This window comes from Ictidomys tridecemlineatus, chromosome 3 (assembly GCF_052094955.1).
Source record: "Ictidomys tridecemlineatus isolate mIctTri1 chromosome 3, mIctTri1.hap1, whole genome shotgun sequence".
Lineage (NCBI taxonomy): Eukaryota > Metazoa > Chordata > Mammalia > Rodentia > Sciuridae > Ictidomys > Ictidomys tridecemlineatus.
Genome location: NC_135479.1, coordinates 79939261 through 79965593, shown reverse-complemented (window position 1 = coordinate 79965593; position 26333 = coordinate 79939261). Strand labels below are relative to the sequence as shown.

Here is a 26333-nt window from a genome sequence, read left to right as displayed (position 1 = left end):
GTTAAGTGATAGGAAAAGGAACACACTTTTAGTATAGAATACTCTTACCTCTAAAGCTAATTGTTGCACTTGACCAGCTCCATGGACCCGGAGAAGAGAAAATATTAACTTAAAGTGACCAATGCACTCACTTTCAGAGCCTAGGGAGTAAACAAAATGGTTTTTATTTCCAAGATATTCTAAATTACAGACCTTTAGAAAACTGATAACACACAGTTGTTTACTGTTAATCGCAAGTCTTAAATGATCCTTTTTAACCATTATGACATGAAGTGAATGAAGTATCTCTAAGCAGCATTAAAAGGCAAAAAATAAAATATTATAGTTTCTTAATTTTTCTTTGTTTTCACATTTTAAATCCCATCCCTGCCTCTAGGCCCCAGGCTAAAGGCAAGAAGGACATTATAAGAGGCCCTAAGGATTTAGTCAGACCTTGTCTGAAAAAATAAAGAACATAAATAAAGGGCTGAGGATGTGATTCAGTGGTTAAATGACTCTGGGTTCAAATCCTGGTACCAAAAAAAAAAAAAAAAAAAAAAAAAGATCTGGAGTGTTTAAGTATTGTATTGTTTTAGATTTTACGTTCTATATTATCACATTAAAGTTACCAAAATTAGAGTTGGAAAAAGCTTTTAGATTTTCACTCATCTATCTTTCTGGAGTCAGGCTGGAGTGCTAATACTTTTGGAAGAATCCTCTTATAGATTGATGTTTAAGAGTGGAAACTCACCTTTTTATTATTTGAATTTTTAGACACTAAAAACTTCAGGCAAGTTTTCAAAAATATAAGTGTTCACAGGAACACAGCACTATGTTAGTACTAGAAAAGAGGCAAAATTTAGATTACTGAATAAATCTAAGTACTTACACTTGCTATGCCAATTTGTGTCATCAATCTGAAATTTCATACTATCAAATTATTCTGCCTTTTCAACTCAGACTCATTTTCTCTTTAGAGAGATGAGTTCTTCTAAGCATGGTGCCTCATCTCTCTCCTTAGCTTACTATTTGTAGGTAGCAAATATTATTAGGTCAATTTCCCTTAAAATTATACCAAGTATAACATTATAATCAAGTATAATTTTCCCTGAGTTTTTATTTTTTATAAAATTGAGAATTGGAAATTTTTAGAACCCTTTGATTCGAAGGTTCTCATTAATTAAGGGTACAATCACACACCTGGATTATATTTTATGACATTTCTCAGAGCCTCCAAAGCCATTTCCACTCTTGGCAGGCGGTCTCCATGTTGCTCTGATTCCACTTTTGCAGCATGTGTGATGGCCATGAACGTGTGCAGATACTGGGCCTGAGAGCCTATGTAATCCAGGAGACTTGCAGCAAATGCTTTTGGAACCTGTCAAGCAGAGGAACATTTAAAAAATATATGTGTCTTCAGAAATAACTATGACAAAGATTTCATAGCAAAAGAAAAATTCAACACATGAAAGTAAGCAAGATTATATTATAAATACACATGAATTTACTTATACACTTGTGTGTGTGGTGTGTGTGTGTGTGTGTGTGTGTGTGTGTGTGTGTGTGTGTGTGTGTGTGTGTGGGGGGATTTGGGTGGGAAGGAAACAAACCAAACTGCAGTAGAGTGTTTCTTAACTTTCAGAGGTCTGGTAAGTTCCCAGAAGTACCTCAGTACAATAATTCTAAGTTTAGAGTACTTCTTCGCTTTATCAAAATAACTGATTGATTGATATGTAACATTTATATTTTTAAAAATTCTATATTCAGAATATAAATTCAAAGCATAGTTGGGGCACTTCACAAATCACTTAACTCATTCTGCTTAATACTAATTATACACACATACAATGAGATATTTCTGTGATAAATAATATACATTATGGTTTAGGAAATTCCTGTTTTTTTTTTCTCAAAAGCAAATTCTAAAATAAAGTGTCACTCACTGCTTTTCCTCCTTACAAATCAATCTCAAAATCCACCTTGCTATGTCCTACAAATAAGACAAAAACAAAAATTCTAACATGATTCCCAAGCACTAAAAAGAAAAAGATCCTCCCTTGCTTCTGGAAGTAATTATAGATCATTACAAGAGATAACCCGATGAGATGAGTCATCTAAAAGATGTTTCTGCTATTAACCTATATTTTCTTTTAATAATTGGCCAGAGAGAGCCTCTTGTCTTGTGGTCTAACACTCCATATGATGGAGTGAGTGTGGAACTGGCATTGTACTTTGGGAGCTCAAGGCAGACGTGCTGGGCACAGTGGGGAGTATTATGCATAAGAAATCAAGTCTTCAACAATCAGATAAAGAGGCTTATAAGTAGTCCAGGATCACTCAAATACTTAGTTAGGTTAATTTATAATTAATTTCGAAAAGAGAAGGTTTTATTTCAATGCATACAGCGTGAATAAGCTAGTAGTTTTCAGTCACACAATATCAAAGGCAATGGACAAAATTACAGGTAGAAAGCTTACCTCTAGTTGAAAAGTAGGGACTTCATTATACACTCTAACAAAAATCTCCCCCACAATAAGTTCTTTGGCATGATCACTGTAGACAAATTCTGATCCATAAGTTTTATCACAATCACCCTTTTAAAAAAAAGAATGTAAATCATTAACATCTAATTTCTAAATCTATCCCTATTCAGTTTCATAACAGAACAACAATTCAATAAGTCCACTCATTTTCTAGAGGAAGAATGCTGATACATATCACAGCACTCAATGCAATATTAATGTTTACACCGAACACTATGATTCTGGAATTGGAACAGAATTATAATTTTTAGTTGAAAGATTAAATGAAATCATTTAAAAATTTCAAAAGATCACAGAGATGACCAACAAAGTATCTTACAGCTAGAGTTTACAAAGAATATACAACATTTTGTTCTTCTCTCTCTATTCAGCAGACATTTGGCCTATCAAGCTATATAAGGATAAAGCTGAGAAATGAGTACTTCTGGATTGGGTGTAAGGAAGGAACACATTAAATGAAAGTGTTGGAAAACAGTTTCTGAATACTAAGGGACAGTGATATAATAGAGCTTACAAAATCAAGAATAGGTTTCATTTAAGGAAAAGAAAAAAAGAAAAGAGGAATGGGGGAAAAAAATGTTCCCATGAAGATGTAGGTTGAAATCACAAGGAAGTTAGGTCATACTAAAATAACATGTAAAAGTATAGAATAGATTATAAAGTGCTAACAAAGACAATTTATTATGAAGTGCATTCTGAAAAAAAGGCGAGATGATGTAGAAATGTGAGACTTGCTCTCACTAGCTCTGTAATTCTCAAAAACTTTATAAAAAATCCTATGTAACTATCACGGAATGAGTTAAAAAAAAAAAAAAAGATCAACAAATTCCGGGTTATTTAGGATGTAAGAGTAATGATTGCTCTAAGAAAAACTCAGTAACTATAAATATAATGGTCTTCAAACCATCAATATCCAATCATCTAGGGTACCTCCTTATTTTCCATGCCACTGCCTGCCCCCCAACCTCATGGTTAACTAGCTTCTTCACTGGAAGGTAGGATGGTAGGAGAAATTTTCATTTGACACTGTTAAGCAACTTGCATTTACTGGAGAAAAGAGGATCATGTGAACAATTAAAGTAAGGCCTTTGGGGACAAAATCTAATTAAATAGAAATAGTTGTATGCAAGTAGTAATATCAACAAAGTATTATTTTAAACAACAGATGCTATTCTTAAATGAGCTATAGGTGACAAAAAAACCATTGCCTTGATTAACACCCAACTGATAAACTGTGCATTTCTGGTTCATCAATACCATTACACACTTTCTGGGATTCCAAGAAATTCCAAGATTCCAAGAATAAATTACCCAAGAAATTTATAAAACAATAGCATACTTTTTTAATCATGTTTTCTTGTTGTGATTCAAGAAATTCTAGTAGCTCTGCTCTTGTAGAGTTGTTCCATATCAAATAGGGGTTTTCTGTGTTGCTGTTAAGCATCTTCAGAATCTAGGAGATAGAACATGATCATTTTTTGTAACATGACCACTTTGTAACATTACCATTAAAATAAAATGACTGAAGTTATGACTTGTTTTTAATGTCTAAAATTTCCAAATTCAGGGTTCATTAGAATAAGCAATATTACTGTGCTCCTTTGCTACTTAAACAATCAAGAAGTATCCCAGTTACTCTAACAAGTATTGCAGCTGAGAAAAAAACAAGATTGTGAAAGACCAAATTACTTATCACAGGTCTCACAACCAGTAAGTGATGAACTGGGATTCAAGTTTGAGCCTGATTTCAACATCTTTAACATTTGTTCTGCTATGGTGAAAATTCAATATTTTGTATTACAGTATTTAATAAACACACAGTAAATATTAAAAAAGAATCAAACTATACTACCTTAATATATTTGAAAACAAAATCTAAGTATTTAGGAAGCACACCATTATTTTATACTTAGCCTAAGTTGCTGAGTCTATCTTTGAACTTGTGATCCTCCTGCCTTAGTCTCCTGAGGTGTATACCACCATGCCTGAGTTGAAGTGTACCCTTATGAAGGGAAATATTTATGAGTGACAAAGTTGGTCAAGATTTTCTTAGCTATACCCTGATTCAAAGCTACATTAAGGAGTTCAGCAAACATAGATGGTGACTGCTTAGCCATCCAAGGTGTTTTCACTTTGTTTAGCTCTCCTCAATGTTTAGTGTAAATAGAGATAGACATTTTACACATCCTTACATGTCCAAATGAAAATCTTCTACATTTTACATTTACAGAGCTTTGTGTTATGACTAAGCAGAGAGGGTATAACTTCCATCTAATATAAAGTCATCTCATCCTTGTGCACGCACATGTATATAGGTACGACTTATCTATTTACTGTCTGGATTTCAACCTTAAGTGGGAATAGGCTATTGCTTAAAAGAAACAGCTAAAAACACATTTCATCCCTTGATTTCCAGTACTCTGCCCACTGTGAAACATCATTCGAAATTCACTCTCTTGTTCTGTCTCTTTGTGACTCAAGGTTGCTAAGAATTATGGTGAGATCCACAGCTGGGAAACATAGAGTTAATTTATATTTGTAGAGACTTGAACTGAAGAGCTATTATCATTATCATCAATCCAAAACAAATTAACTTTCTTGGTTGAGAGAATAAGCATGTGAAAATTTCCACATTCAGGGTTCATTAGAATAAGCAATATCACTATGTTCCTTTGCTACTTAAATGATCAAACTATTCATAAAAACTCAGGCTACTTCTGAAGCACATACCTCAGTAGCACTAATGACAGCAAGCTTTCTAGCAACGTAGGGTGTCAGCATACCAGCTAAACTCTTCCTTACAGTTGGATTTTCTGGGGTTGCTTGTTCTTCAGGCAAATATCCTCCAAGACGACTTAGAGCATGGACACTCAGTTTGGCAAGGCTGTTGGCTACTTCCTGTTATAAAAAAATTGAAACATTAAAGAAGATCTGTTTTCTTACATAGGTAACATAGAAACTTCATGAAATCAAAATCATAGGGATTTTTTTTTTTTTTTTTTTTTTGTGGCACTGGGGATTGAACCCAGGGCCTTGTACATGCAAGGTAAGCACTCTACCAACCGAATTATGTCCCCAGGCCCCATAGGGGACTTTTTTAAGGAGGAGAAAGCCAACAATAAAAAAGCACAAGAATGCAAACGCTGACATGATAAAGCTTTTGCATTAGAGTTTTTTATTTTTATTTTTTAATTTACAGGAAAGACCTTCAGAATCTATGTACGCATTTGTATCTATGCAATATTTACAGAATCACATTTGGAAGTATAGTGGGAGCAGGCACATGCTGACAAAAGAATATCTATAAAAATCAGACAAGTATTCAAGTGCCTGTGGGAAAGCTAGCCCCAAAAGCCTGATACATCACTGCATTTCTATTATATTAACTCAATTTTCAAGTCACAAAGTTGATTCTGAGTAATTAAGAAAAATATTAAATTATGTCTAATATATGCTACTGCATATTCCCTTGCCTTCAAATACAAGCTGTCAAGATAAAAAGTTTGGGGGCTTAAAAAACAATAAACTTAGTTATCTTAACACATAGTTTATCACCTGGAGGCTCTGGAGAGCTGAAGTTTTGCTTTCCATTAATTTAGCACAACCTAAATGGATATGGGTTCAAATTCAATACTAAAGCAATAAAAGTTACCTGCTGGTTTGTTTCTTCACTTTTCTGAATACCACTCTCTTCTAGTGTATAGTCATAATTAAATAGATAACCAAGCAGATACCACAAAATTCCAGCCTGAAAGAGGTGTGTCTGTAGCCAGAAATCCACAGCAAAAGAACTGACACATTCTACAGCAAGAGCAGCCACCCGTGGAATACTCTAAGAATACAGAATTAAGTCACAGGTTAAAAAAATAACAAAAAAAGTCCCAAGAGAAATTGGTTGTGAATGTATGTCAAACTAGCTATTTTATTTTCCAAAATATTTGCCTCTGCCTGTATTTTCAACTTCCATTTAAAACAATACTATGTACAGTCTTTTAAGTCTAAAATAAAAAGTGACCTCATGATGAGATAGAGTTACCATCTTTGAGACTAGTGTCCACAGATTTGGGAATATACTTTTCCCTATTTCTAGTATTTTTAATTTTTAAAAAGTGGGCTAAGGCAACAACAGTAATTCCCCACTGGTTATCTTCATACAATGATAACATTTTGTGCAGATACAAACATTTAACTTGGTTTTATCAGAGTTTGTATTCATACTATTTCTAAGGACACCAAGTAGATAAGAGTTGAGGCGGTAGTTTCATTAAGCTCTAACTTCTACATACTTTAGTCCATGATCACCCACCTCCATCCTGTTCTATTAAACACAACTTACCCAGTTATCTAAGAAGTCCCTTTCTACTTCTCTGTCACCAACTGTATCTCCTCTCAGCCAACTTCCCTCAGCAGTTTTGGATTGGGAAGGAACCATATGCTCTCAGATGTCTACAGCCTTTCTCATTAAGCAGCGAATGAACTCTAAGTTTAGGCTTTATATGGTCCTTTATTTTTATTAGATTTATTCAGTTCGGCCTTTTCTCCCTCTCTCTGTTGGAAATTAGGTGAAACTCACTTCCTTTACATATGTCACTTGAGCCTTAGTTTTTGTGGGCCTGCTAGGAATAAAGCCCTACCTCCTTTTTTTTCTTTTTGGTACCAGGGTTTGAACTTAGAGCACTTGACCACTGAGCCACATCCCCAGCCCTATTTTGTATTTTATTTTGAAGCAGGGTCTCATCGAGTTGTTTGGTGCCTTGCTTTTGCTGAGGCTGGCTTTGAACTTGTGATCCTCCTGCCTCAGCCTCCTAAGCTGCTGGGATTAATAAACTTAGGTATCTTAAAACACAGTTTATCACTTGGAGGCTCTGGAAAGTTGAAATTTTTGCTTTCCATTAATTTAGCATCAATCTAAATGGATTTGGGTTCAAATTCAATATTAAAGAAATAAAAATCGTGTCACAGCACGGGGTCAAAGCCTTTATATATAATTTCTATGAACAATGTTTTGAGTTGCAAACTACTTGTAAATAATGCTGAGATAACAACCTAATTATAAAATCGGGGATAAGCTATTTGAAAAGAAAATTCATTATTGACTGTACCCAGAGATCATTAGGAAGTCTACCTTGCCAAAATATAGTACTCGACAGAGATCCTTGATGATGCTAGGCATTTCTGTGATCTTCTCTCGGCATTCTTCAAATTGAGCAGCCACACTATAGCACTTACTTATGTGTCCACACACCTACAGACAACAAAACAGAGCAAAAAAAGGAGAGTCACATGTGCATTCCTTATTTAAGACAGTAGAAATCAAATCAGAAGAGATTTGTGAATAATGCTTAATGGTGTATAATGATGTTCCAATATTAAACAGAACATTTCTATTCTATCATAAGTCTTTCTAATTCAGATTTCTCATAGATGCAGAAGTTGGAAAACCGTGGTTACAATGAAAAACATGGCAAAATCAACCATGGCTTGTTTCTGTACCACCAATAACCTAAGAATAGTTTTTGAATTTTCAGTGAGTTATTAAAAAACCACAAAAAAATATCTAACAGAGACTGAGTAAAGTATAAAATCTTCAAATATTTATTTACTCTCTGAACCTTTGTAAGAAAAGTTTCCTTGTCTCTAAATCAAGGTATTTTTATTCAGTTTATGTGCATGGTAGAATATTACAATTTTTACATAATACCCTTCAATAAGGAGGGAAAAACCAGTACTCAACTGTTTTAGCATAAGCAAAGGGCAACATAAAAAGAACTGTTCTACAATCATAATGAATTCTTGATGAATTTTCTGTCAAAGAATTCAACTATTGTTGAATAGCCAAATAAAATGCTAGGGATGGAGGAGAGAGGTAAAGAAGGAAATTAGGGAAAGGGCAGGGGAGATACATAAAACAATAATGAAAAAAACAACAAATATTTTAAGCTGGTAATGGAGACATAGGGTTCAAAATACTCTAAGAAAGAAAAAAATTAGACCAGTACACTACAAGTGATTTAGTACAATGCTTCTTAAAGTATGATGCACAGATTAGCAGCAGTAGCAACACCACCTGGAAACTTGTTAGAAAAGCATATTCTCAGGCCTCAACCTGGAACAAGACTAGAAGCCAGAAAACTGTGTTTTAATGAGCCCTCTAATTTATTCTCATATATATCAAGGTTTGAAGCATTACTAGTATAACTTTCTTGAAGCCAGAGTTTTAGCCTTACCTGTACTGACATGTCACTTGGTTTACTAGAGCGATTCAGGACAGCTACACAACGACTGAATGCCTCCTGTAATACCTGCAGAGAAAGAAATGAGCCGTTAACTCTTCATTTTGACTTTAAATCTGAAAAGCATTTTCTAGCAGGAATAAGACAACTTTTTAGTGTTAGCTATCTGGTAACTAAATTAACATGTTAAATAAACTGTCAAGGACTCCTCAAAGTTCTGTCCCTTTTAAGAATTCCCATAAGCTACTTTGTAAGCAACAGTTCCTTTTACCAATTTTGAACACAGTATCCTCAAATTCACATTAAGAACTAAAGCTCCATTTTTACTCTTAATTTTGGTACTAGATTATAGAGAATAAATTAAAGGAGAAACCATATCAACTGCATTTGTACTGGGTGAATTCTCTTTGTCATGCGTCATTTAATTTTCCTTAACTAGCTTAAAGATAAGCCCAAAGATTATTCATATTACCTCTATCCCATTCTCCCTTCTGAGCTCTTCAGCATTGAGGGCTGAACAGTTGACAGTGTGAAAAGCTAGCTCTGCAGCTGCAGGCAATAATGGTGATTCTTTCGAGAAAAGGAAGTCATCTGAAGTTTCCATTGTTATAGTTCTAATTAGCATGGGGTACCCTGCATATTTATAAGGCTGTAAATCTGAAATAACCAAAAGTTAGTACTGGGAAAATAAAAAACACAACAAAAACTGATCATGCAATTGTTTTAAGTTGATGCTGACACCATGTTCAATTTTGTTGCCTTAAAAAAAAAAAAAAAAGAAAGAAAGAAAATATTCAACATCTTAAATATCTCCTAACTTCAGTCTATACAAGAAATTAAATAATATTTTGGAAAATTAATCATACTTAACAAGATAGGATAGATATTAACACAGGCAGGCAATGGGCCCCCCAAAGCCTTTTTAAAATGCAAAGGCCACTCAATGAAATTAACCTGTAGAAATATTCCAAACATTCCAGCCAACTTGTTTGTTCTGGAGCAACAGGAAAAGGGAGCAGGGAGCAGGCCACAGGCCAGATCTGAGCGAAGGCTACAGACTCGATTTTCCAATACCTCTTTTATACAGATACAGACCAATAGCCTTGGCGCTTTTCCAATATCTGTTTAGCATAGATAGTGATCAATGACTCTGCCTGGTAGCTATATTAATTCCTAGACTAGTATACTTAGTTGACAACCTGCTATCCCCACCTTCCATCTCATTTCTTTTCTTCTCACTTGAATAAATCCCACGCCTTTACTCTTACTCTCTGTTGTCTGTGGGTTTCATTTTTTTTGAATTTGAGAGATGAGAACCCAGAAAGAAGTCACTGGCTGGGCTCTGCTGCATCACTACAGAGCTACAGCACAGATCCTGCTATTGACTGTATCAATGGAGAATCAGGTTTTGCCTGCTGCAGAGATTCCCTGCTGTGAAGGTACAATTGCAGCATCTCTAAATGTGGTTTCACTTCGCATATAGTTTTTTAAAAAATCTTTTAAAGTCTTAATTTATATTTTAACTTCAAATGTATTTTCAGTGTCTCAGATAAACTTTAATCTTGAATCCTAAAGGACCCCTGAGACAAAAGTATACTTTAAAGCTTCCTCATCTTCTGGTTGTCAGTTTCCCCCAGTCTCCAGTTTTACCCTGACTTCATCAAACCATTTGTTTGGTTTGGGCCTTTCTAAAGGGAAGCCTAGGGCTTGGCTCCAGATGAACTGTGTCAGCACACCCAGTGCCCATGACGTCCCAATGAGGACCATGTAGTAATTCATCTCCATCACGCCATAGTACTGGAGCAGCACCCCACTGTAAGCATCTATATTTGGCCAAGGATTCTTGGCTTTCCCTGCTCCAAAAGGATAGTGGGCACAATCTTGTACAATTGAGCAACAAGTTTGAACATAGGGTCATTAGGCAGGTGTTTCAGAGCAAACTCTCACTGACTAGAATATTGTGGATTTGTCTTCCTTAGTACTACATGGCCACAGTCTAGGACAACCCGTCCTGAATTGAGTGTGCTCCAATTGTAGTTCTTTCATCTGATACATCTCTGCCAACTTCCTTCTGCAGTTGTGATTCACTAGTGATTCACTAGTCCTTTTAGAGGCCCTGCTAGCCTATTCAGCTGGTGCAAAGAATGGTTAAAGATCTGAAAAGGCACTGCCCACCAAGTGGTTGGTGTGGGCACTTACATTGCCACCTTCTTGGTCACTGTGGATGGTGAGGTATAAGCACATGAGCTTACTGAACTGAGCATTAGTATAGCCTAACCCGTTTGTGAAATTGTGGCACCAGTCCAACTTAGAATCAATGACCCCAATACTGCTGCCCTCCTGGTAGAGATTCTGGTAGCTCTCTACAGCAATACAAGGTAGTTTTTCGATGATATCCATACAATCTTAATATAACTCCCAGTATTTGGTTTGATTAATACCCTCTGCATATGCCCAGGCAAAGTTACTTTCACTATTGAGCGCTGTAATGGCTGCAATGAGTTGAGACATGGAATACAGATTGGTAGGAAAGTTGTCCAGCATGGTGAACACATGAGAAGGCAGAGCTGCCTTCTTTGTCCACTCCTTTGAAAACCAAGATAACTGGACAGATCCCAAGAGAGAAACAGGTATCAGTAGCCAAAATAAGCCCTCAGGGAGGGGTTCTTAAAAGAATGCTCTCATTGGGATCAAGAACTGATGTTTCATATACAAGTCCTTTCATGCCTCTCATGACACCACACATCATGTTCACAGTGATTTGGCCCACCACTGTCTTGCCATATTGCTGCCTGAATGCCTTAATTCTGCCCTGCTAAGGTATCAGGTTGGTCAATATGCCTTTCAAATTAGTGGAAGAAGTACGGCTTGATGGGCAACAAGAACAAGACAGGATGTGTTCTTGGCACTCAAGAGCTGTGTGGCAGCAGTGAGTAAAGCTATAGCAGGCAACTTTAGGATCTGGTAAGGAGGGAAGAAGAGGAGAGAGATGTGGCAGAAACAGAAGCTGCTGCTACCAGAGGCCACATCAATGGGTGAAATCAGTATAGTTGTTGTGATACTTTGTACAATACATACTTTCTTTTACCCATGTGATCTTTTAAACCTAATCACAGATATCAACAACAAATACACCAAAAAACCTGAATTAACATTCATGATAAACACCTCTTAAAAAAAGATTGATATTTTATTTGTATTTTATATTCGGCTTTCTGAATAACAAGTGTACTTTTCTTTTTTTTAATCAATTATCTTAAACATTTGGAAATATTAAATATAATCTGTTACTATAATATAAAACAAAATTCTTATTTAGCTAATTGCATTTTTTATTTTGTTTTGGGGTTTTCTTGCTAGTGGGGATTGAACCCAAGGGCACTTTGCAACTGAGCTACATCCCCAGCTCTTTTTATTTATTACTTTAAGTTGCTGAAGCAGGTCTGGAACTTGTGATTCTCCTGCCTCAGTTCCAGAATCATTAGGATTATAGGCACTCACCACTACACCTACCTTAATTCCATGTTTTGATAACTTTTGCCTTCAAATCTGCTTATCATACACAGGGGCACAATTATTGCTTTTCAAAAAGCTAATCTATTAGATAGGACCATGCCAATAAATTTGCCATAATTTTATAAGTACTTCTGTTCTTCCATTTGAAATCAACATAAAGCCTTTTGCGTTTTGAAGCTGAGCAATAATCTGCCTTAAATTAACTCATTTTTAGATGGCTTAAAATTAAAAAAAAAGCAAAAGGTGCCCTTTAGAAATGATCCTATTTTCCTATTATAACATATATAGATACATTTATCCATATATTTGGTAAGAAAGAATTGTGAATTAATTAGAACCCCCACCTCAGAACTTACTGGGTATAAGCTCCCCCATGGGAAGAATGGAAGACAGCCTTGACAAGAGGCAAACTAGTGCCGAGTCACAATAATTTGTGGCTAATATCAGCCATTAAATCAAGTGGGGCTGAGGTTGTGGCTACATGCATGAGGCACTGGGTTCGATCCTCAGCATCACATAAAAATAAATAGAAAAAATAAATAAATAAATAAAAATAAAAAACATCATATTTAGGTTTTTCATTAAAAAAAATAAATAGATATTGTGTCTATCTACAATTTAAAAAATATTTTAAAAAAGGAAAAATAAATCAAGTGGTTTTAAAGAGAATTTCTAAACTGATTATGCATGCTGGTGAGTGCCATATTACTAAAATATTTTATATAGAGTTCAATTCATATACCAAGAGTGAATCAATTAATCATTGCTCTCCTTAATAATCGATTTCTAGATCCTCGGGCTGTCCCCTCCAATACTTAAATTACTACTCCATCTGGTCTTCAATTACTCAAGACTCCACCACCCTCTTCCTTCTCTTCCGGCATCATTCTATAGCAAATGAGTCTCCCACTTTGTTCTGTAAGCCAACTTCAGTTCCCAAGGCAATGTGCATTTGCTATATCAAACCCAACTCAGGTTGTTCAGGTTTTTAGAAAGCAATAGAAACTATTCAAGTGGTCCTGTACATCTTTTTACATCTCTCATTCCTTTCATCTCTCTCAAGATCTTCTTGTCCCCTGCGACAGTTTGAAAAACACTGGTATCTGTGAAGTAGGTGTGGTTTCAGGGTGTAGGATTATTCAACATGTTTGCAAGGCCATGTGGCAGTTATGCTGGACACTGTCAACTTTAACTTCACAATCTGAAATGAAACGGAGTCATGCAAATACAAATATACAGGCAGAGCCTTTATTAGGAAGGCTTCCACCTGAGAAGGGAGACACAGCTCCAAGAAGAAAGTGTCAGGCTGGCTCACTAGAACAATAAAAGGAACTAGTTTTATTGACTGCTTTTAGGAGTGGACTTTAGGAAATTGTCTCATGAGTTAAGTGAAAGTACCTGGCTCTAATGTGTGCTTAGTACTGTTTGAGAGTGAATAGATGAGGCTTGTTTGGTGTCTGACCTTAAGGTTTTGATGGCTATATGGTAATGAGCCGAGGGCAAGGAGTGCATTTGCTCTTTATCCTTAATATCTAAGTAGCTCTAATGGTAGCAGCCCAGAAAGCCAGGAGTATGTTGAAAACATTTAATACTTTGTTGGGATAACAGAAGTTGGGTTTTTAGAAAGTAGTAGAAACTGTTCAAGTTGGTCCTGTACATCTTTTAGCGTTTTCAACCTTCTGAACCTTTTGGAATTAGTAAAGTCAGATTTTTATATGTAATTTAAGAAGAACATTAAATGATCCTTCAACTCTAAATTCCATTTAATATTTTAGATTTAATATGTTTGCTGCTACATGGCTAAACATAAAAACTAACCATGTAGTTTCATGGAATGGAAATGTCACTCAGGAAGGAATAATGAAAACTTGCTGGAAATGGAAGAATAAAAAAAAAACAAACCAAAACCCACAAAAAACAAAACAAAAAACCCATAGTAAGAAGAGGAAGGTAGAAAAAAAAACATCATTTTGGATCTTCCTTTAGAAAACTCTCGTCCCATATCAATGTGATTCCACAGCCAGGTGTGGTGTTGCACAACCTGTAATCAAAGCTTCTCTAGAGCCTGAGGCAGAAGGATCCAAGTTTGAGGCTGCCTGGGCAACTTAATATAACCCTTTTTAGAATTTTCAAAATTCTAAAAAAGGGTTGGGGTACAGCTCAGTGACAAAGGATTCCTGGGTTCAATCCCCAGTACAAGAAAGAAAAGTGATTCCAATTATCTTTTGCAGTAATAATTCTAAAATCTATCAGAATATACTATAGAAAAAAATTAATGATAGGATTAGCTGGGTGATAAATCAAAATCTGTGATAACAGATGCCTTACCTTCTTTATGTCGGTTGAAGAGAATGCTCTGTGTTTTCAGAATTAAAATTATATTTTCTGGATCTGGTCCATCCACTATTTTTGTTGATTTGGTACATAAAAATTCATATGCTTTATTTACTTTTTCAAACATATCCTATGTACAACCAAAGGTAATTAAATTTTAACTTGGATGATCTCAAATCACAACAGGGTAAAGATGGCTTATAATTTACCTGGTGGCAGAGTTAATTATCCCAGGCTTCTGACTCACAAGTCCATACTCTATTATGTCCCATTGATTTATATATTGATTGTTGTTTTAGTATCTGATAAGTATAGCAATTTAACAATTGATTTTAAGTTTTATTCCTGTCCTGACTGTTCTTTTTCTCTCATATAAATCTGAATTGATGCACAATTCCCAAAAAATAAAACACCCCCACGTAGCCTTTGGATAAAAAATGTTTTACACATATAAAAGTGGCACCTTATCAATATCAAATCTTCCTGTTCAGGAATACTGTGTTTTTAATGAAATCCACTGACTTGAAATCTGTAGAAATTATCCCAGGCTTCTGGCAATAAATTATTAGTCCCTAGTTATAGTGTTCTTAAGTGACTTCATCTTTTATGAATTCTCATTGGACACGTAACCTTGATCTCACGAACGAGGAATACTGGCAGGAGATGATTTAAAATCTGAACCAAATTTTCTGCTTCTTCAGTTAGAATACTATGCAATTGAATGTCAAGAAAAAATTACAGAAGCTGGGGTTGTGGCCCAGTGGTACAGCAGTTGCCTAGCACGTGTGAGGCACTGGGTTCGATCCTCAGAAACACATAAAAATAAATAAATAAAAGTACTGGGTCCAATTACAAATAAAAATAAATATTAAAAAAAATTACATAAATCACTCATAGCAATCTGGAAAGCAATATTATTACTGATAAATGAATTAAAGTCCACTATACTCCCAACTTTTAATTATTCTTGTGATTGCCAATTAGAGTTTATTCTCAAACAGAGATGGGTAAGGAGAAAGAATAAATTTTCACATAGGCTATGAGTCAAAAGGAGACTCCTTTGGTTAACTGAGGGAGAACTATTCACACAGAAAACCTGGGTTTTTGGGCTGAAGCTTATTAAACATGCACTGAGCATTTGTTATATGACAGATTCTTGCATGAAAGACAACTTATCTCCTCCTAAATAATACCAGAGCAAAAGGAAGTCAGTCCCTAAACCCAAAGACAATCCAAAGGCAGTACATACCCTCCCTTCTGGATTCTTATCAGGGTGGTACTTCTGTGCAAGTCTGAAGTAAGCTTTTCTAATCTTGCTTTCATCATGCCTGTTAAACAGGAAAATTGTTTTTATAAAGTATGAGGAAAAAATGTTTATACAGTCATACAGTGATGTTTTAAAAATCTATTCAGGAATTTTATGTGATCATGTATTAGTCATCAAATTAAACCCAGTAAAACTTAAATAGAATTATTTCTTATATGTTATCTTTACAAGTGAAAGATATAACCTAAAAGTTCCCTGTGTAAGGTTATCATTCCCTTTAAATTATAAGACTATATTTGGGGTTTGATGAACTAAAATACATTTCTATAAACCTACTAATTTGCGAAAATGTCCAAAATGCCAATTTACTCTTCTTTAAGCTGCTATATTAACATTGCTGAGAATGAACAAAAACTTTAGTTTGTATTTAAGAAAATGTCTTGACACCATTTTTCCCTAACATTTCTAGTCTACTACAAATTACTAAAATAAATCTGCATTCTTTTCTAATCCATCATTTAGTGTTCTAGGCCTACTGCTATCAAATCTCTTCTTCATGCATAAAACAAATTGCAAGAGAAAGGAGAAAAACAAATATATGAGTGAGTAGTATCATATCTCAGATAACAGTGTGAGGTACTCTGCCTAGATTATTTGAATTAATAAAAAACCAGAAAGAACAGAAGAATGCAATTTCACATATTAATAAACTGTAATATGTGAAAGTCAAACATAAGTCTGTAGTTAATCCCAATTATGTATGTCAAAGAATAGACAGAAAAATTAAAAAATGGTTGGTTTAAAATATAATTTCACCTTGATATTAGAATTTTAAGGTAAGGCAGACATTTATTATTGTAATAACTGAAAACAACTCACGTCCCCTGTCCTTGAGGCAGATTAAGCACTTCATAAGCATCATCTATTGACATCATGGGTGGCTTCTTTTCTACTTCCTTCTTCCAGGCATCAAGCGTATCTTTTAGAAGCTTGACCTTAGAGACACAGGATTAAAGTTTATATTGACTAATGTACAACTATTACCAAATATAACTTTTAAGTTATAAAATACTTGATGTAAATCACCATTTTTACACTATCCAATCAATAGCTTTCTTAAATACAAATAACTAAAAACTATCTTCTTACCATTGTAACATTTAGGTAGCAATATATTTGTTTCAAGGCTATTTCCTCTATCTTTAAGTGATTTTTAAATCTCTGCCAATTTGTGCTTTTATCCTTAATGTTTAAAGAAACATTCAGAAAATATGGAAAACTCTGAAATACGAAAGTAGTATACTGCAGTATGCTTCTCAAGATGATCTAACAATTACAGGTATGCTGGCATTCGAACAAATGTAAAGGATAGCACACTCAAAGGAGCTGCTATTGAGTGGGAAGAAATGCACTAATATTTACTGCACACTGTATGCCAAAGAGCTAGGTGCTTTACAGACTACAGAAAATTTGATTCTTATATAAAATTTCAAGAACACATCATGAGATTCTGAGAGATAGATGCATGTGTACTAGTTAATAAATGGTAGAAGTGGATTCAAACCTAGGTCTGACTAAAAAGCCTTTACGTTTTGTATCATTTCATTTTGAATCCTGAACAAGTTCCAGAGTCTATTTATCTTTATGAAAGCACCATGAACAGGCAGTGACTTGAGGTACAAAAATGGCAATTGATCTGAAATCTTTTAATAATAATGGTAATGATAATGATATAATTTCTGCTATAGTAATAGAACAACATGTCATCCAGGCCTACTTTATTCTTGGCTCCCCAAAGATTTACAAGGACTCAGGTTAATGGGGTTCCAAGGACACCATGGATGGACAGATAACACCTACTGCTATACAAATAATCAGGTCACATTTACCGTTATTTATGTGTGCCAGGAATTATGCTTAATGAATTCTCAATCTTCACAACCATCATCAGAGACAACTGTTACTATTATTGCCATTTTATTTTTTACTTTTTTTTTGTACTGAGGATAAAACATGGGGGTGCATTACCACTGACCTAAATCTCCAGTTCTTTTTATTTTTTTTAGAGAGGGTCTTGCTAAGTTGCTAAGGCTGGCCTTGAACTTAGAATCCTCCTGTCTCAGCCTCCCGAGTCACTAGCACTAAAGGCATATGCCACTGTGCCCAGCTATTACTGCCATTTTGAAGATGAGACCTGAAGCTTGGAGAAATAAGGTAATGTTTTAAGCAGAGCTATTAATGGCCAAGCTGAACTCTGACTCCAGCACCCAGGAGCTTGATCAATCTGCTAGAAAGGTAAGCTTCCGCCAAACTATTATAGCATTATTGTGTTATACACACGGAGTTTGTTCTGTCTTTGTTATACAGGTTCAAAATCCTAAAGTTCTTAATACTCCCTCAAAATATTACCTTTTGGTTTGAGATTTGTCTAAGTACATTAAACACACTCAGAGTTATTCTGTTAATATTAAGTCAGTTATCCTGACTTAGTATTAAGTTAATTAATATTAATATCCTTTTTTATCACAGGTGAAACAACTACCCAGAAGTGTTAGGAGGTTGTTTGTGTGGTTTCAGAAGGCACACACTGAACTTACCGGGTCTTTAATTGGCCAATCTGGAAATCGGAGTGTATCACAAAGTTGTTTGAGGTAATAAATATTACAAAATAGTTCATTTTCTAGCTGTGGATAGTTGATAACTGGGATGGGACAATACTGATAAAGTGCTCTTGTATTACTCTGAAGACGAGGTGTGAAATCAGCAAGATGGGCAGCAATTTTCTCTATCATGAGGCGCCTACAATCATAGAAACCTCCATTCAATCATTCTGATAGAATTATCAAACTTTAAAGAGAAGCTTAAGATAGGTCAGCATAAAAGATACTTTCATGGATCTTCTCTAGAATAACTCAATTACTGGCCTAATATTATAGACTCAAAGTAAGTTACTCAAGGTATTCTAATCTTATTGTGTAAAAATACTCAATAGAAACAAAATTCTTATTTACCTATAAATATCAGCAATTTGCTCAGTTCTATTAAAACAAATCAGTCACTACAAGGTCAAATGGCATGGTGTCTGCATGCATGAGGATTCAGAAAGGAAAGGCAAGCTTACCATCATTCCAAAGAAGCTCATTATATAGTATTTATGTTAATTAACTTCCTACAAGTTAATAGGATAAGTAGAAAATTGATTTGGTCAATGTACATAGAGATTCATCTTTTAGATGGGGACTCAGCCAATCTCAGAAGAAAAATATTACACAAACAAAACTGTGCTGCTACTTTATTCATATTCATATAATATGTATTTTTCCCAGTGGAAAATATGAATGCTACACAGAATACATTAAAACTAGTGGCCACTATGAGACAAGCCGATAGGTCACTCTACCCCAGAAGTTTAATAATTACCAGCAAGTGGCATGGAGTATGAAGAGGTGTGAGTAACTCAGATCACATGCCATCTAAGGAAAGAGCACTAAGGGCTTCTCCACAAATAAGCAGTCTTGACCCTGGACCTATGAACTGTCAAGTCCTTCCTGGACAGAGCCTAGTTAGTCACTGCCAACTAATTCTGTGCCTTTCCCTTTTCTGCATTTCCACAGGCTTCTCTTATGGCATTCCATTACTTAGCAATGCAAGCCCCTCAATAAAGGTCAAAATGTGCTGGCTAGAAGCCCTCAATCTGAATCTATTTTGGGTATCTTTGGTCTGATCCATTCTATGTGGGCATAGTTTATAATCAATGGAGTACAATCCTATTTCCAAGCATCCAAGAGATATGTTTTGATTTTATTGCTAATTATTCCTACATATATATCATCAGTTTGCTGCCTAAAATCTTACAAGCTATATCAACTGATTTAAGAAGCATTAGTGGTAGGAGGCCATACTCTTACATAAAGCTCTATTAAGGTAACAGTAGTTTTGTCAAATCATGTCAGAACAAAAAGCTTAAGGCCTTGTCAAAACCTATCACTTGATTTGGTACCAACAATTAACTGTTGTTTTATGTTAGCAAACTAGTGAAACATTTCTTTCAATAGGACTCAAACCAGATGACCAGCAGCAAAGATTCTGGGTACAAAATATAACTGATTATTTACCTCATTTCACTGCTCCAGATTGCTTCTGGTGTATCAAATTCTCCTAGAAAAGTCTCAGAAAATTTTTCAGGTTCATAATTTTCTAAGTAACAAACCATTGCTTCAGGTAGGATGTGCCCAAGTATACTTCTCTGAAAAATATCTTGTCCTTTTGTCTTTAAAACAAAACAAAATGTAGTCAGAAACACTAAAGTTCTCTTTCAATTTTCTGATAATGAATATGATTAATGAGCACTGTAGGAAAGAACACACTGCAACAAAATGCTTCTATGCTTTAGCAAAATGTGAAGTTGAACATGTGGGGCAAATTGACTTGGCATGAGCTCCAAGGTAAAATGGAGAAGCCCCCACCTTGCTGCAGTCTTAACCTTCTCAACATCAGCTGCAATTGCTGTTCAGGACAGCATGTGACCCTGTGGAACAGTAGTGAACAACACAAGGAAGGTCCCCTGAAGACTGACATCAGGTATTTTGCATAACATTGTTGGCTACAGTTCCTGTGTATCTGCTGCTTCTGTTTTCAAAAACAAGTTCAGAAGATCTTAAAGATTTTAAAGAGGTCATCTCATGAAATGTGACTAGGAGTTTGATGGAGAATTTCTTCTCAAACTAATTATAATTAACTGTTTTGACAAGTTCATATCTTCAGGCTGGCCAAATGGAGTCAGGCTAACGATCCTAATTGTCATAACTAAAAATTTATACTCTATTTACCTGATCGAAAGAAAATTCTAAAACTATAAATTTTCCTTCTTATCTTCTTCTATCTCCTTCTAGTTTAAGATGTTTTACTTCTCCAGGATAGGACAGATGGGGGAATACACTTAAACATGGCTTTACAACTTAGTACAAAGATAAATTAGGCAACAAAAATCTTCATGTTTTTGTTAATAAAAGAAATTCACTATCTGTTAAACTTTTGTGTGAAAATCTGCTCATTCTGTTTTCTTACATATATTTATTTTTTAATTGTAGTTGGACACAATATCTTTATTTTTCTTATTTTTATGTGGTTCTGGAGATCGAACCCAAGACCATGCACGGGCTAAGTGAGCATTCTACCTCTGAGCCACAACCCCAACCCCCACCCCATTCTATTCTCTATTATCTGGTAATTTCTGCATTCAGAATTTTGCTATAAATACTATTCTGCTGTAATTATTCAAAATACTTAGGTAAAATTGTATGTATAATTTCTCATACAATATTTGAAGATTACACATGTACTACTGCACAGAAATAAAGGAAAAATAGAGAATACCCCAAATGCCTAATACCATGTTAAGGTAGTGTCATTACAGACAATTTTTATAAAACCTTTTTTATATTTTCATTTTTTTTTGTTTACACAGAGCTATGGGAATTATACTGCCATGAGCATCACTTTATATTATTAGACAAATGGATTAATTTTTAGGGCTTCAATGGCTATTCTATAAATCCTACAGTTTGGTTAGTACCTACTGTCAAAGTGGTGTAACAGTCTTGATTAGTCTCCTAAACAAACATTTGAGAACATGTGAAAAATTGGGAAACTTCAAAAAAGAAAGTGAGTACTTCTTCTACCTTGGGATCTAAACAAAAAGAATCTTAGCCAACTATATGAGATTGAAGTACTTAGTGAAATATTTATAAAAAATCATTAATCTAAATCTTAAAGAGAACAACTTATATTCACAGAGGTATCAGTATATAATTCCTAGCTGCAATTTCAATATAAGTCCAAAAGACTTATGTTTTCAAAAAGCTTAAAAGAGTTTAGCTTAGTTTCTGTCTGCAAGGAACCACAAAGAATGTACAAGGATGAATAAAATAGGTCTTCCCTCAGGTACTTGTAGTACCCTAAGAAGCAGACATATTCAGGAAACTATGGAGCTTACTCGGGTATTAAGTATTCAGAGGTTAAATTGGCTTACCTCCTCTGATTTGAAAGCCTGTTTGGTATGTGTGTATTTCAAAAACCTAGAAAGAAAAATAAATCACTTGTCAGATATAGGAACTGATTTGGTTTTAGTGATCTTGGGTTTCTAAAGATTTGATCTTTTATAGGTTAAAAATAGTCAGAAAGACAATTCATAAATCCATATTCCCAAATTATTCAATTTCTGATTAAGAACTTAAATGTGCTAGAAAGACTTTTAAAGTGTGGTCATATTAAGGCTATGTAACAATATGAATATTACTGAGTATTTGTAAGAAAATGAAATGTAAAACTGCATGTATAATATGAATGTAGTTAATTAAACATATATTAAAATACTAGATGACAAATTCTTATATTAGATGTGGTAAAGTGGTACAATTCTGACTAATTTTCCCCATCCTACTTTCCAAATTTTAGTGTAGCTATGTAGTTTTATCATAAAAAATTAAAGCAATGATAAGTAATGATAAAGTTCAATACATAAATCTGCCTATGGTTAATTCAGATAATGTTTAACATAAGTTATCTTTAAAGTTCTTACCGAGCAACAGGAAGCACATTGGAACCAGTGTACATCATGATAAAGAAAAACACTCCACTCAGATAAAGACGAGGTAACTGTGGGTTATCTTGCATGATATGGTATAACAAAATAGCAACCTTCTCAACAAGGATAGGGTCAAACGTCAGCAGTAACTGAAGACAGGAATTAAATGTTCTGGTTAATAAGTTATAAAAAAATTGCAATATCATTATTCATTTTACACACACACACACACACACACACACACACACACACACACACCTAACTTGAGGTTTATTGTTTCTTATGTAAGTTATAAAAATTCATGCAATTCAGTAAGCTTATCTACCAGACTCAAGTCAGATTTGAAAAATGATTTATTCTAGCCAGGTACTATGGTGCACAATTGTAATCTCAGTGGCTCGGGAGGCTGAGACCCTAAGCAACTAGCAAGACCCTATCTCTAAGTAAAATATAAAAAAGGGCTGGGGATGTGGCTCAGAGATTAAGCACCTTTGGGTTCAATCCCTGGTTAAAATAAATAAATACATACACACACACACACACACACAGGTGTGTGTGTGTGTGTGTGTGTATTCACTGAAACATTTAGTGGAGATAGCAAAATATTAATTGAAAGTTGATCAAATCATATTCAGAAAAATCCCTAATATGCCTATAGCTAGTTTTGTCATAATTTTACAAGTAAAATTGCTTCCTGTTTGAGAATGTTCCTAAATATATTTTTTTCTGTTAATGATAAAAGAAAAAGGAAAAAACAAAACAAAAAAAATTAACTACATGTTTAATTTTGGTTCAACTGAGTTAATGTGAAGAATCCTCTGAATGCTACTTAAGAACTCAAGAAGCAGAGTATTGAACACCTATTGATGAAATGGCACTACAAAGTAGATTTAGGAGTGGTGCTAAAGGCAAGAGGCTAAAACAATTACTAGAAGCAGCACACAGTACTACTTCTACAAGTACTGAAAGATGTTATCTCTAGAAATCTGAACTAGAAATACTGAAGGAAATATGATATCACTATCATGAATCTGGGGTAACTCTAAAACCAAACAGAATAAACTGCTGATAAAAAATTGTAAAAATTTTATCTCTGAAACTTAAACTTAATAAAAGTGGTACTCTATTTTCTTTAAATAGTTGCTTCCAAATAATCTCCAATTTGGGGTCAAACTTTACCGGGGGGGGGGCGAGAAACAATGAAGAAGTACGAAGTTCTAAATCCAAATTACAGGTGCAAAGTTTTTTAAGTAAACAATATAAATTTTTGGTGTGTTTGGTGTCTTATCTATTTATCAAAGTATTTAAGTATTTAATACTATGAGATACTTTACAAAGAAAAAAATTAAGAAAGTAGAACACAGAATTTTCTCTAGTAGAGTTCAATATTTGATGTTGTGGAAATTATCAAACAAAGCTCAAAGTATTTCATGTTGTCACTATGCCAGAAAACTCACTGCATCTTAGAACACTCTAAAAATTTGAAAGCTGTATCATATAGTCAAACTGGTGACAATTCTTGAAGTCAAATGAAGTACAGAAATACCTTTCCAAATGTAAATATTGTTTCTGAAAACTACTACCTGTGTTTTAGCAAGACTATGGTATGTGAGAATATAGAAAATTAAGGGGGAAAAAAACTCCAAAGAAACAATTTTTAAACTCAGTATTAAAAATATAGAAGGCATATGCTATTAAAAGCTAGAAATGTAAGTAATTCTTCTATCATTTTGTTCATAAGGTGCTAAAAGTTTCTGGTTAATGAAAACATACACTTCTCCATCTCCTCCCAAGCTTCATGTTATAGTGCTATATTTCTTAAAATCTTTTCAGTCATTCCCTTCTGGCCTTAAATTTAATGCTATTTGCATTTACTTTATTCTTTTCAGTTTCAAGACTCTTGGAAACATGTTTGGGAGATGCTAATTTTCTGAGTATGACATTTTATCTAATGTTGAGAAGGACCTATACAGAAAACAAGTCCCTCCAACATACACAGTCACATAGTCCTGTGGGTGAGATGGTAGTGGTTTAAAGAAATAATTACAGTGCTTTTTCATATAAAGATCTTAAAAGAAATGTCCACATAGAAAAGCATACAAATTTTTAAATGTTGGTATGCTTAAATAACAACAGTTAGAAGAAAAAAAAAAACAACTGTATTCTTGTACATGACTTTTTCAGTATCAGTGATTAACACAAGCACTTAATAGTAATACACGAATATAAGAATATATACATTGAGTCATTATCTCTTGCATACTAATATACAAATGGTACAAATTACTAGCAATGCTCTTAAGTCAACCATGAGTAGTTAAGGTCTAAAAAATTAGATTTGACAAAAATAATTAATAGATAGGAGGGAAATGACTACCTATGAAATCTCTGGGACCTGATTTGTCTAATCCTGAGTTTAGGTAACTTAATTTGAAAAGATTAGAAGAATGCAGAAGAAGAAAAAGAAAAATGTCTTTAGTAAATCCTATATAATTCCAACTCAATTCTTTGAATCATCAGTTGCTACACACAAAAACATGTAACTGAGAACAATCAAAATCTGAGGCATGTGCTAGCTTATCTGTTAAGGCATAAGCCTCCATGTCTTTCTGTGGCAGGAGCCAGCAGTTAATATCAAACTGCACTACAAACTATAAAGCACCTTTTAGTTATCAGAATGAAACAGACTATAATAAAGATGAGGATGCATAATAAAATTAAATAAGAGAAAATAATTCTTAAAATACTGTTCCTAGTTCAATAACACAAAAGGAACTCACCTGAATAATGTGGGGAAGGCAAGTGCTATCTGATAGTAGTCTTTTCACTCTGGGTAAAGGCCGAATAATGGCATTATCTTGATCCCTAGAAAATATTTTCTATGGTTAACATTTAATATATTTATTAAAATTTGTATGTTCAGAGCGTTCTTCTAGGCATGAAGCAAGTTACCTTACTTTTTTGTTAATGAAGACTAAGCTCTCATACAGCTGGGAACATGATTAGATATTTTGGTTTAAATCTATTTGGCTGCTTAATATGACTTCATATCCTTCCATAAGATTTCCTTGAAAAACAGTACCCTAGAAGAGCCAAAGACTCTTATTTATTATTTAATTGATTAAACTTTGTGTTGTCCAACACATTGTCAGTGGATAGACCCCCCCAAAGGGCATATCAAACTTCTGTCACATAAATCTAAATTTTAATTTAACTATAGTCAGTATTTTTCAAATACAGACTTAATTTTAATGCCATATTACTTCTACATACTGGTTGTATAGTTTTGAGTCTAGTCTAATTTTTAAAGAGAACTAGAACCATGAATACCTTCAGTGTCATAAAATATGTGACATTTTTTCAGTAATTTCCATCACAAGGTAGTGTAGTAATAAAAAGATGTATATGCAAGTATTTTATACACACTGAAAAGTTCTGTGCAAGAGTTATGACTGCCATAGGAAAATATATCCTTACCTTCACTAGTCAAGTAGAACGAGGTGTGGGCCTAGAAACACTGCTACACCAGGAATGCTGACATGACAGATAAGGAACTCACCACTGACTATGGACTATAGTATATCTATTTCAAAATATTCATACCTAATTCACATAAAAATTATTACCAGCATAGCTGGTAGGTCTCAGGTTTTATTTGAAATTTCCCACAGAAGGTTGCTTTTCAGTTACTTTACCAATAATTTCCAAAGTATTTATTCTTTTATATCTGTTTCAAAAAGTTCTAAAGGCCAAAGCAGCACTCCCCCAAGGCCACAAATAGGACACCTATGTTTTAAATAGCCAGGGTAATCCCATGATGTTACTGAAGAAGTATCCATACAAATGAGAAAAATAAGATATCTCTGGGTGCCCTG

The 26333-nt window shown here is 34.4% G+C and overlaps 1 protein-coding gene and 1 pseudogene across 4 annotated transcripts in view; both read right to left on the bottom strand.

Annotated features, from left to right (window-relative positions):
* The window catches only part of Dnajc13 (DnaJ heat shock protein family (Hsp40) member C13), a 120785-nt gene that overhangs the window by 28032 nt on the left and 66420 nt on the right, over nucleotides 1–26333 (bottom strand). For all 4 annotated transcript variants that reach the window (XR_013436523.1, XR_013436522.1, XM_078043320.1 and 1 more), the window contains exons 29-45: nucleotides 25239–25323; nucleotides 22453–22607; nucleotides 21904–21949; nucleotides 19988–20142; nucleotides 18470–18671; nucleotides 16752–16867; nucleotides 15855–15933; nucleotides 14600–14735; nucleotides 9228–9412; nucleotides 8750–8824; nucleotides 7648–7767; nucleotides 6175–6354; nucleotides 5253–5420; nucleotides 3862–3975; nucleotides 2457–2573; nucleotides 1180–1357; nucleotides 49–140 (exon numbers count right to left, since the gene is read on the bottom strand). Coding sequence is in view for 2 of the 4 variants with exons in the window: in XM_078043320.1 (XP_077899446.1) it covers nucleotides 49–140; nucleotides 1180–1357; nucleotides 2457–2573; nucleotides 3862–3975; nucleotides 5253–5420; nucleotides 6175–6354; nucleotides 7648–7767; nucleotides 8750–8824; nucleotides 9228–9412; nucleotides 14600–14735; nucleotides 15855–15933; nucleotides 16752–16867; nucleotides 18470–18671; nucleotides 19988–20142; nucleotides 21904–21949; nucleotides 22453–22607; nucleotides 25239–25323 (2203 nt within the window). In the remaining 2 variants the exon portion in view is untranslated. The remainder of the gene's footprint in view (nucleotides 1–48; nucleotides 141–1179; nucleotides 1358–2456; nucleotides 2574–3861; nucleotides 3976–5252; nucleotides 5421–6174; nucleotides 6355–7647; nucleotides 7768–8749; nucleotides 8825–9227; nucleotides 9413–14599; nucleotides 14736–15854; nucleotides 15934–16751; nucleotides 16868–18469; nucleotides 18672–19987; nucleotides 20143–21903; nucleotides 21950–22452; nucleotides 22608–25238; nucleotides 25324–26333) is intronic.
* On the bottom strand, nucleotides 9602–13223 carry LOC101977924 (citrate synthase, mitochondrial pseudogene; annotated as a pseudogene).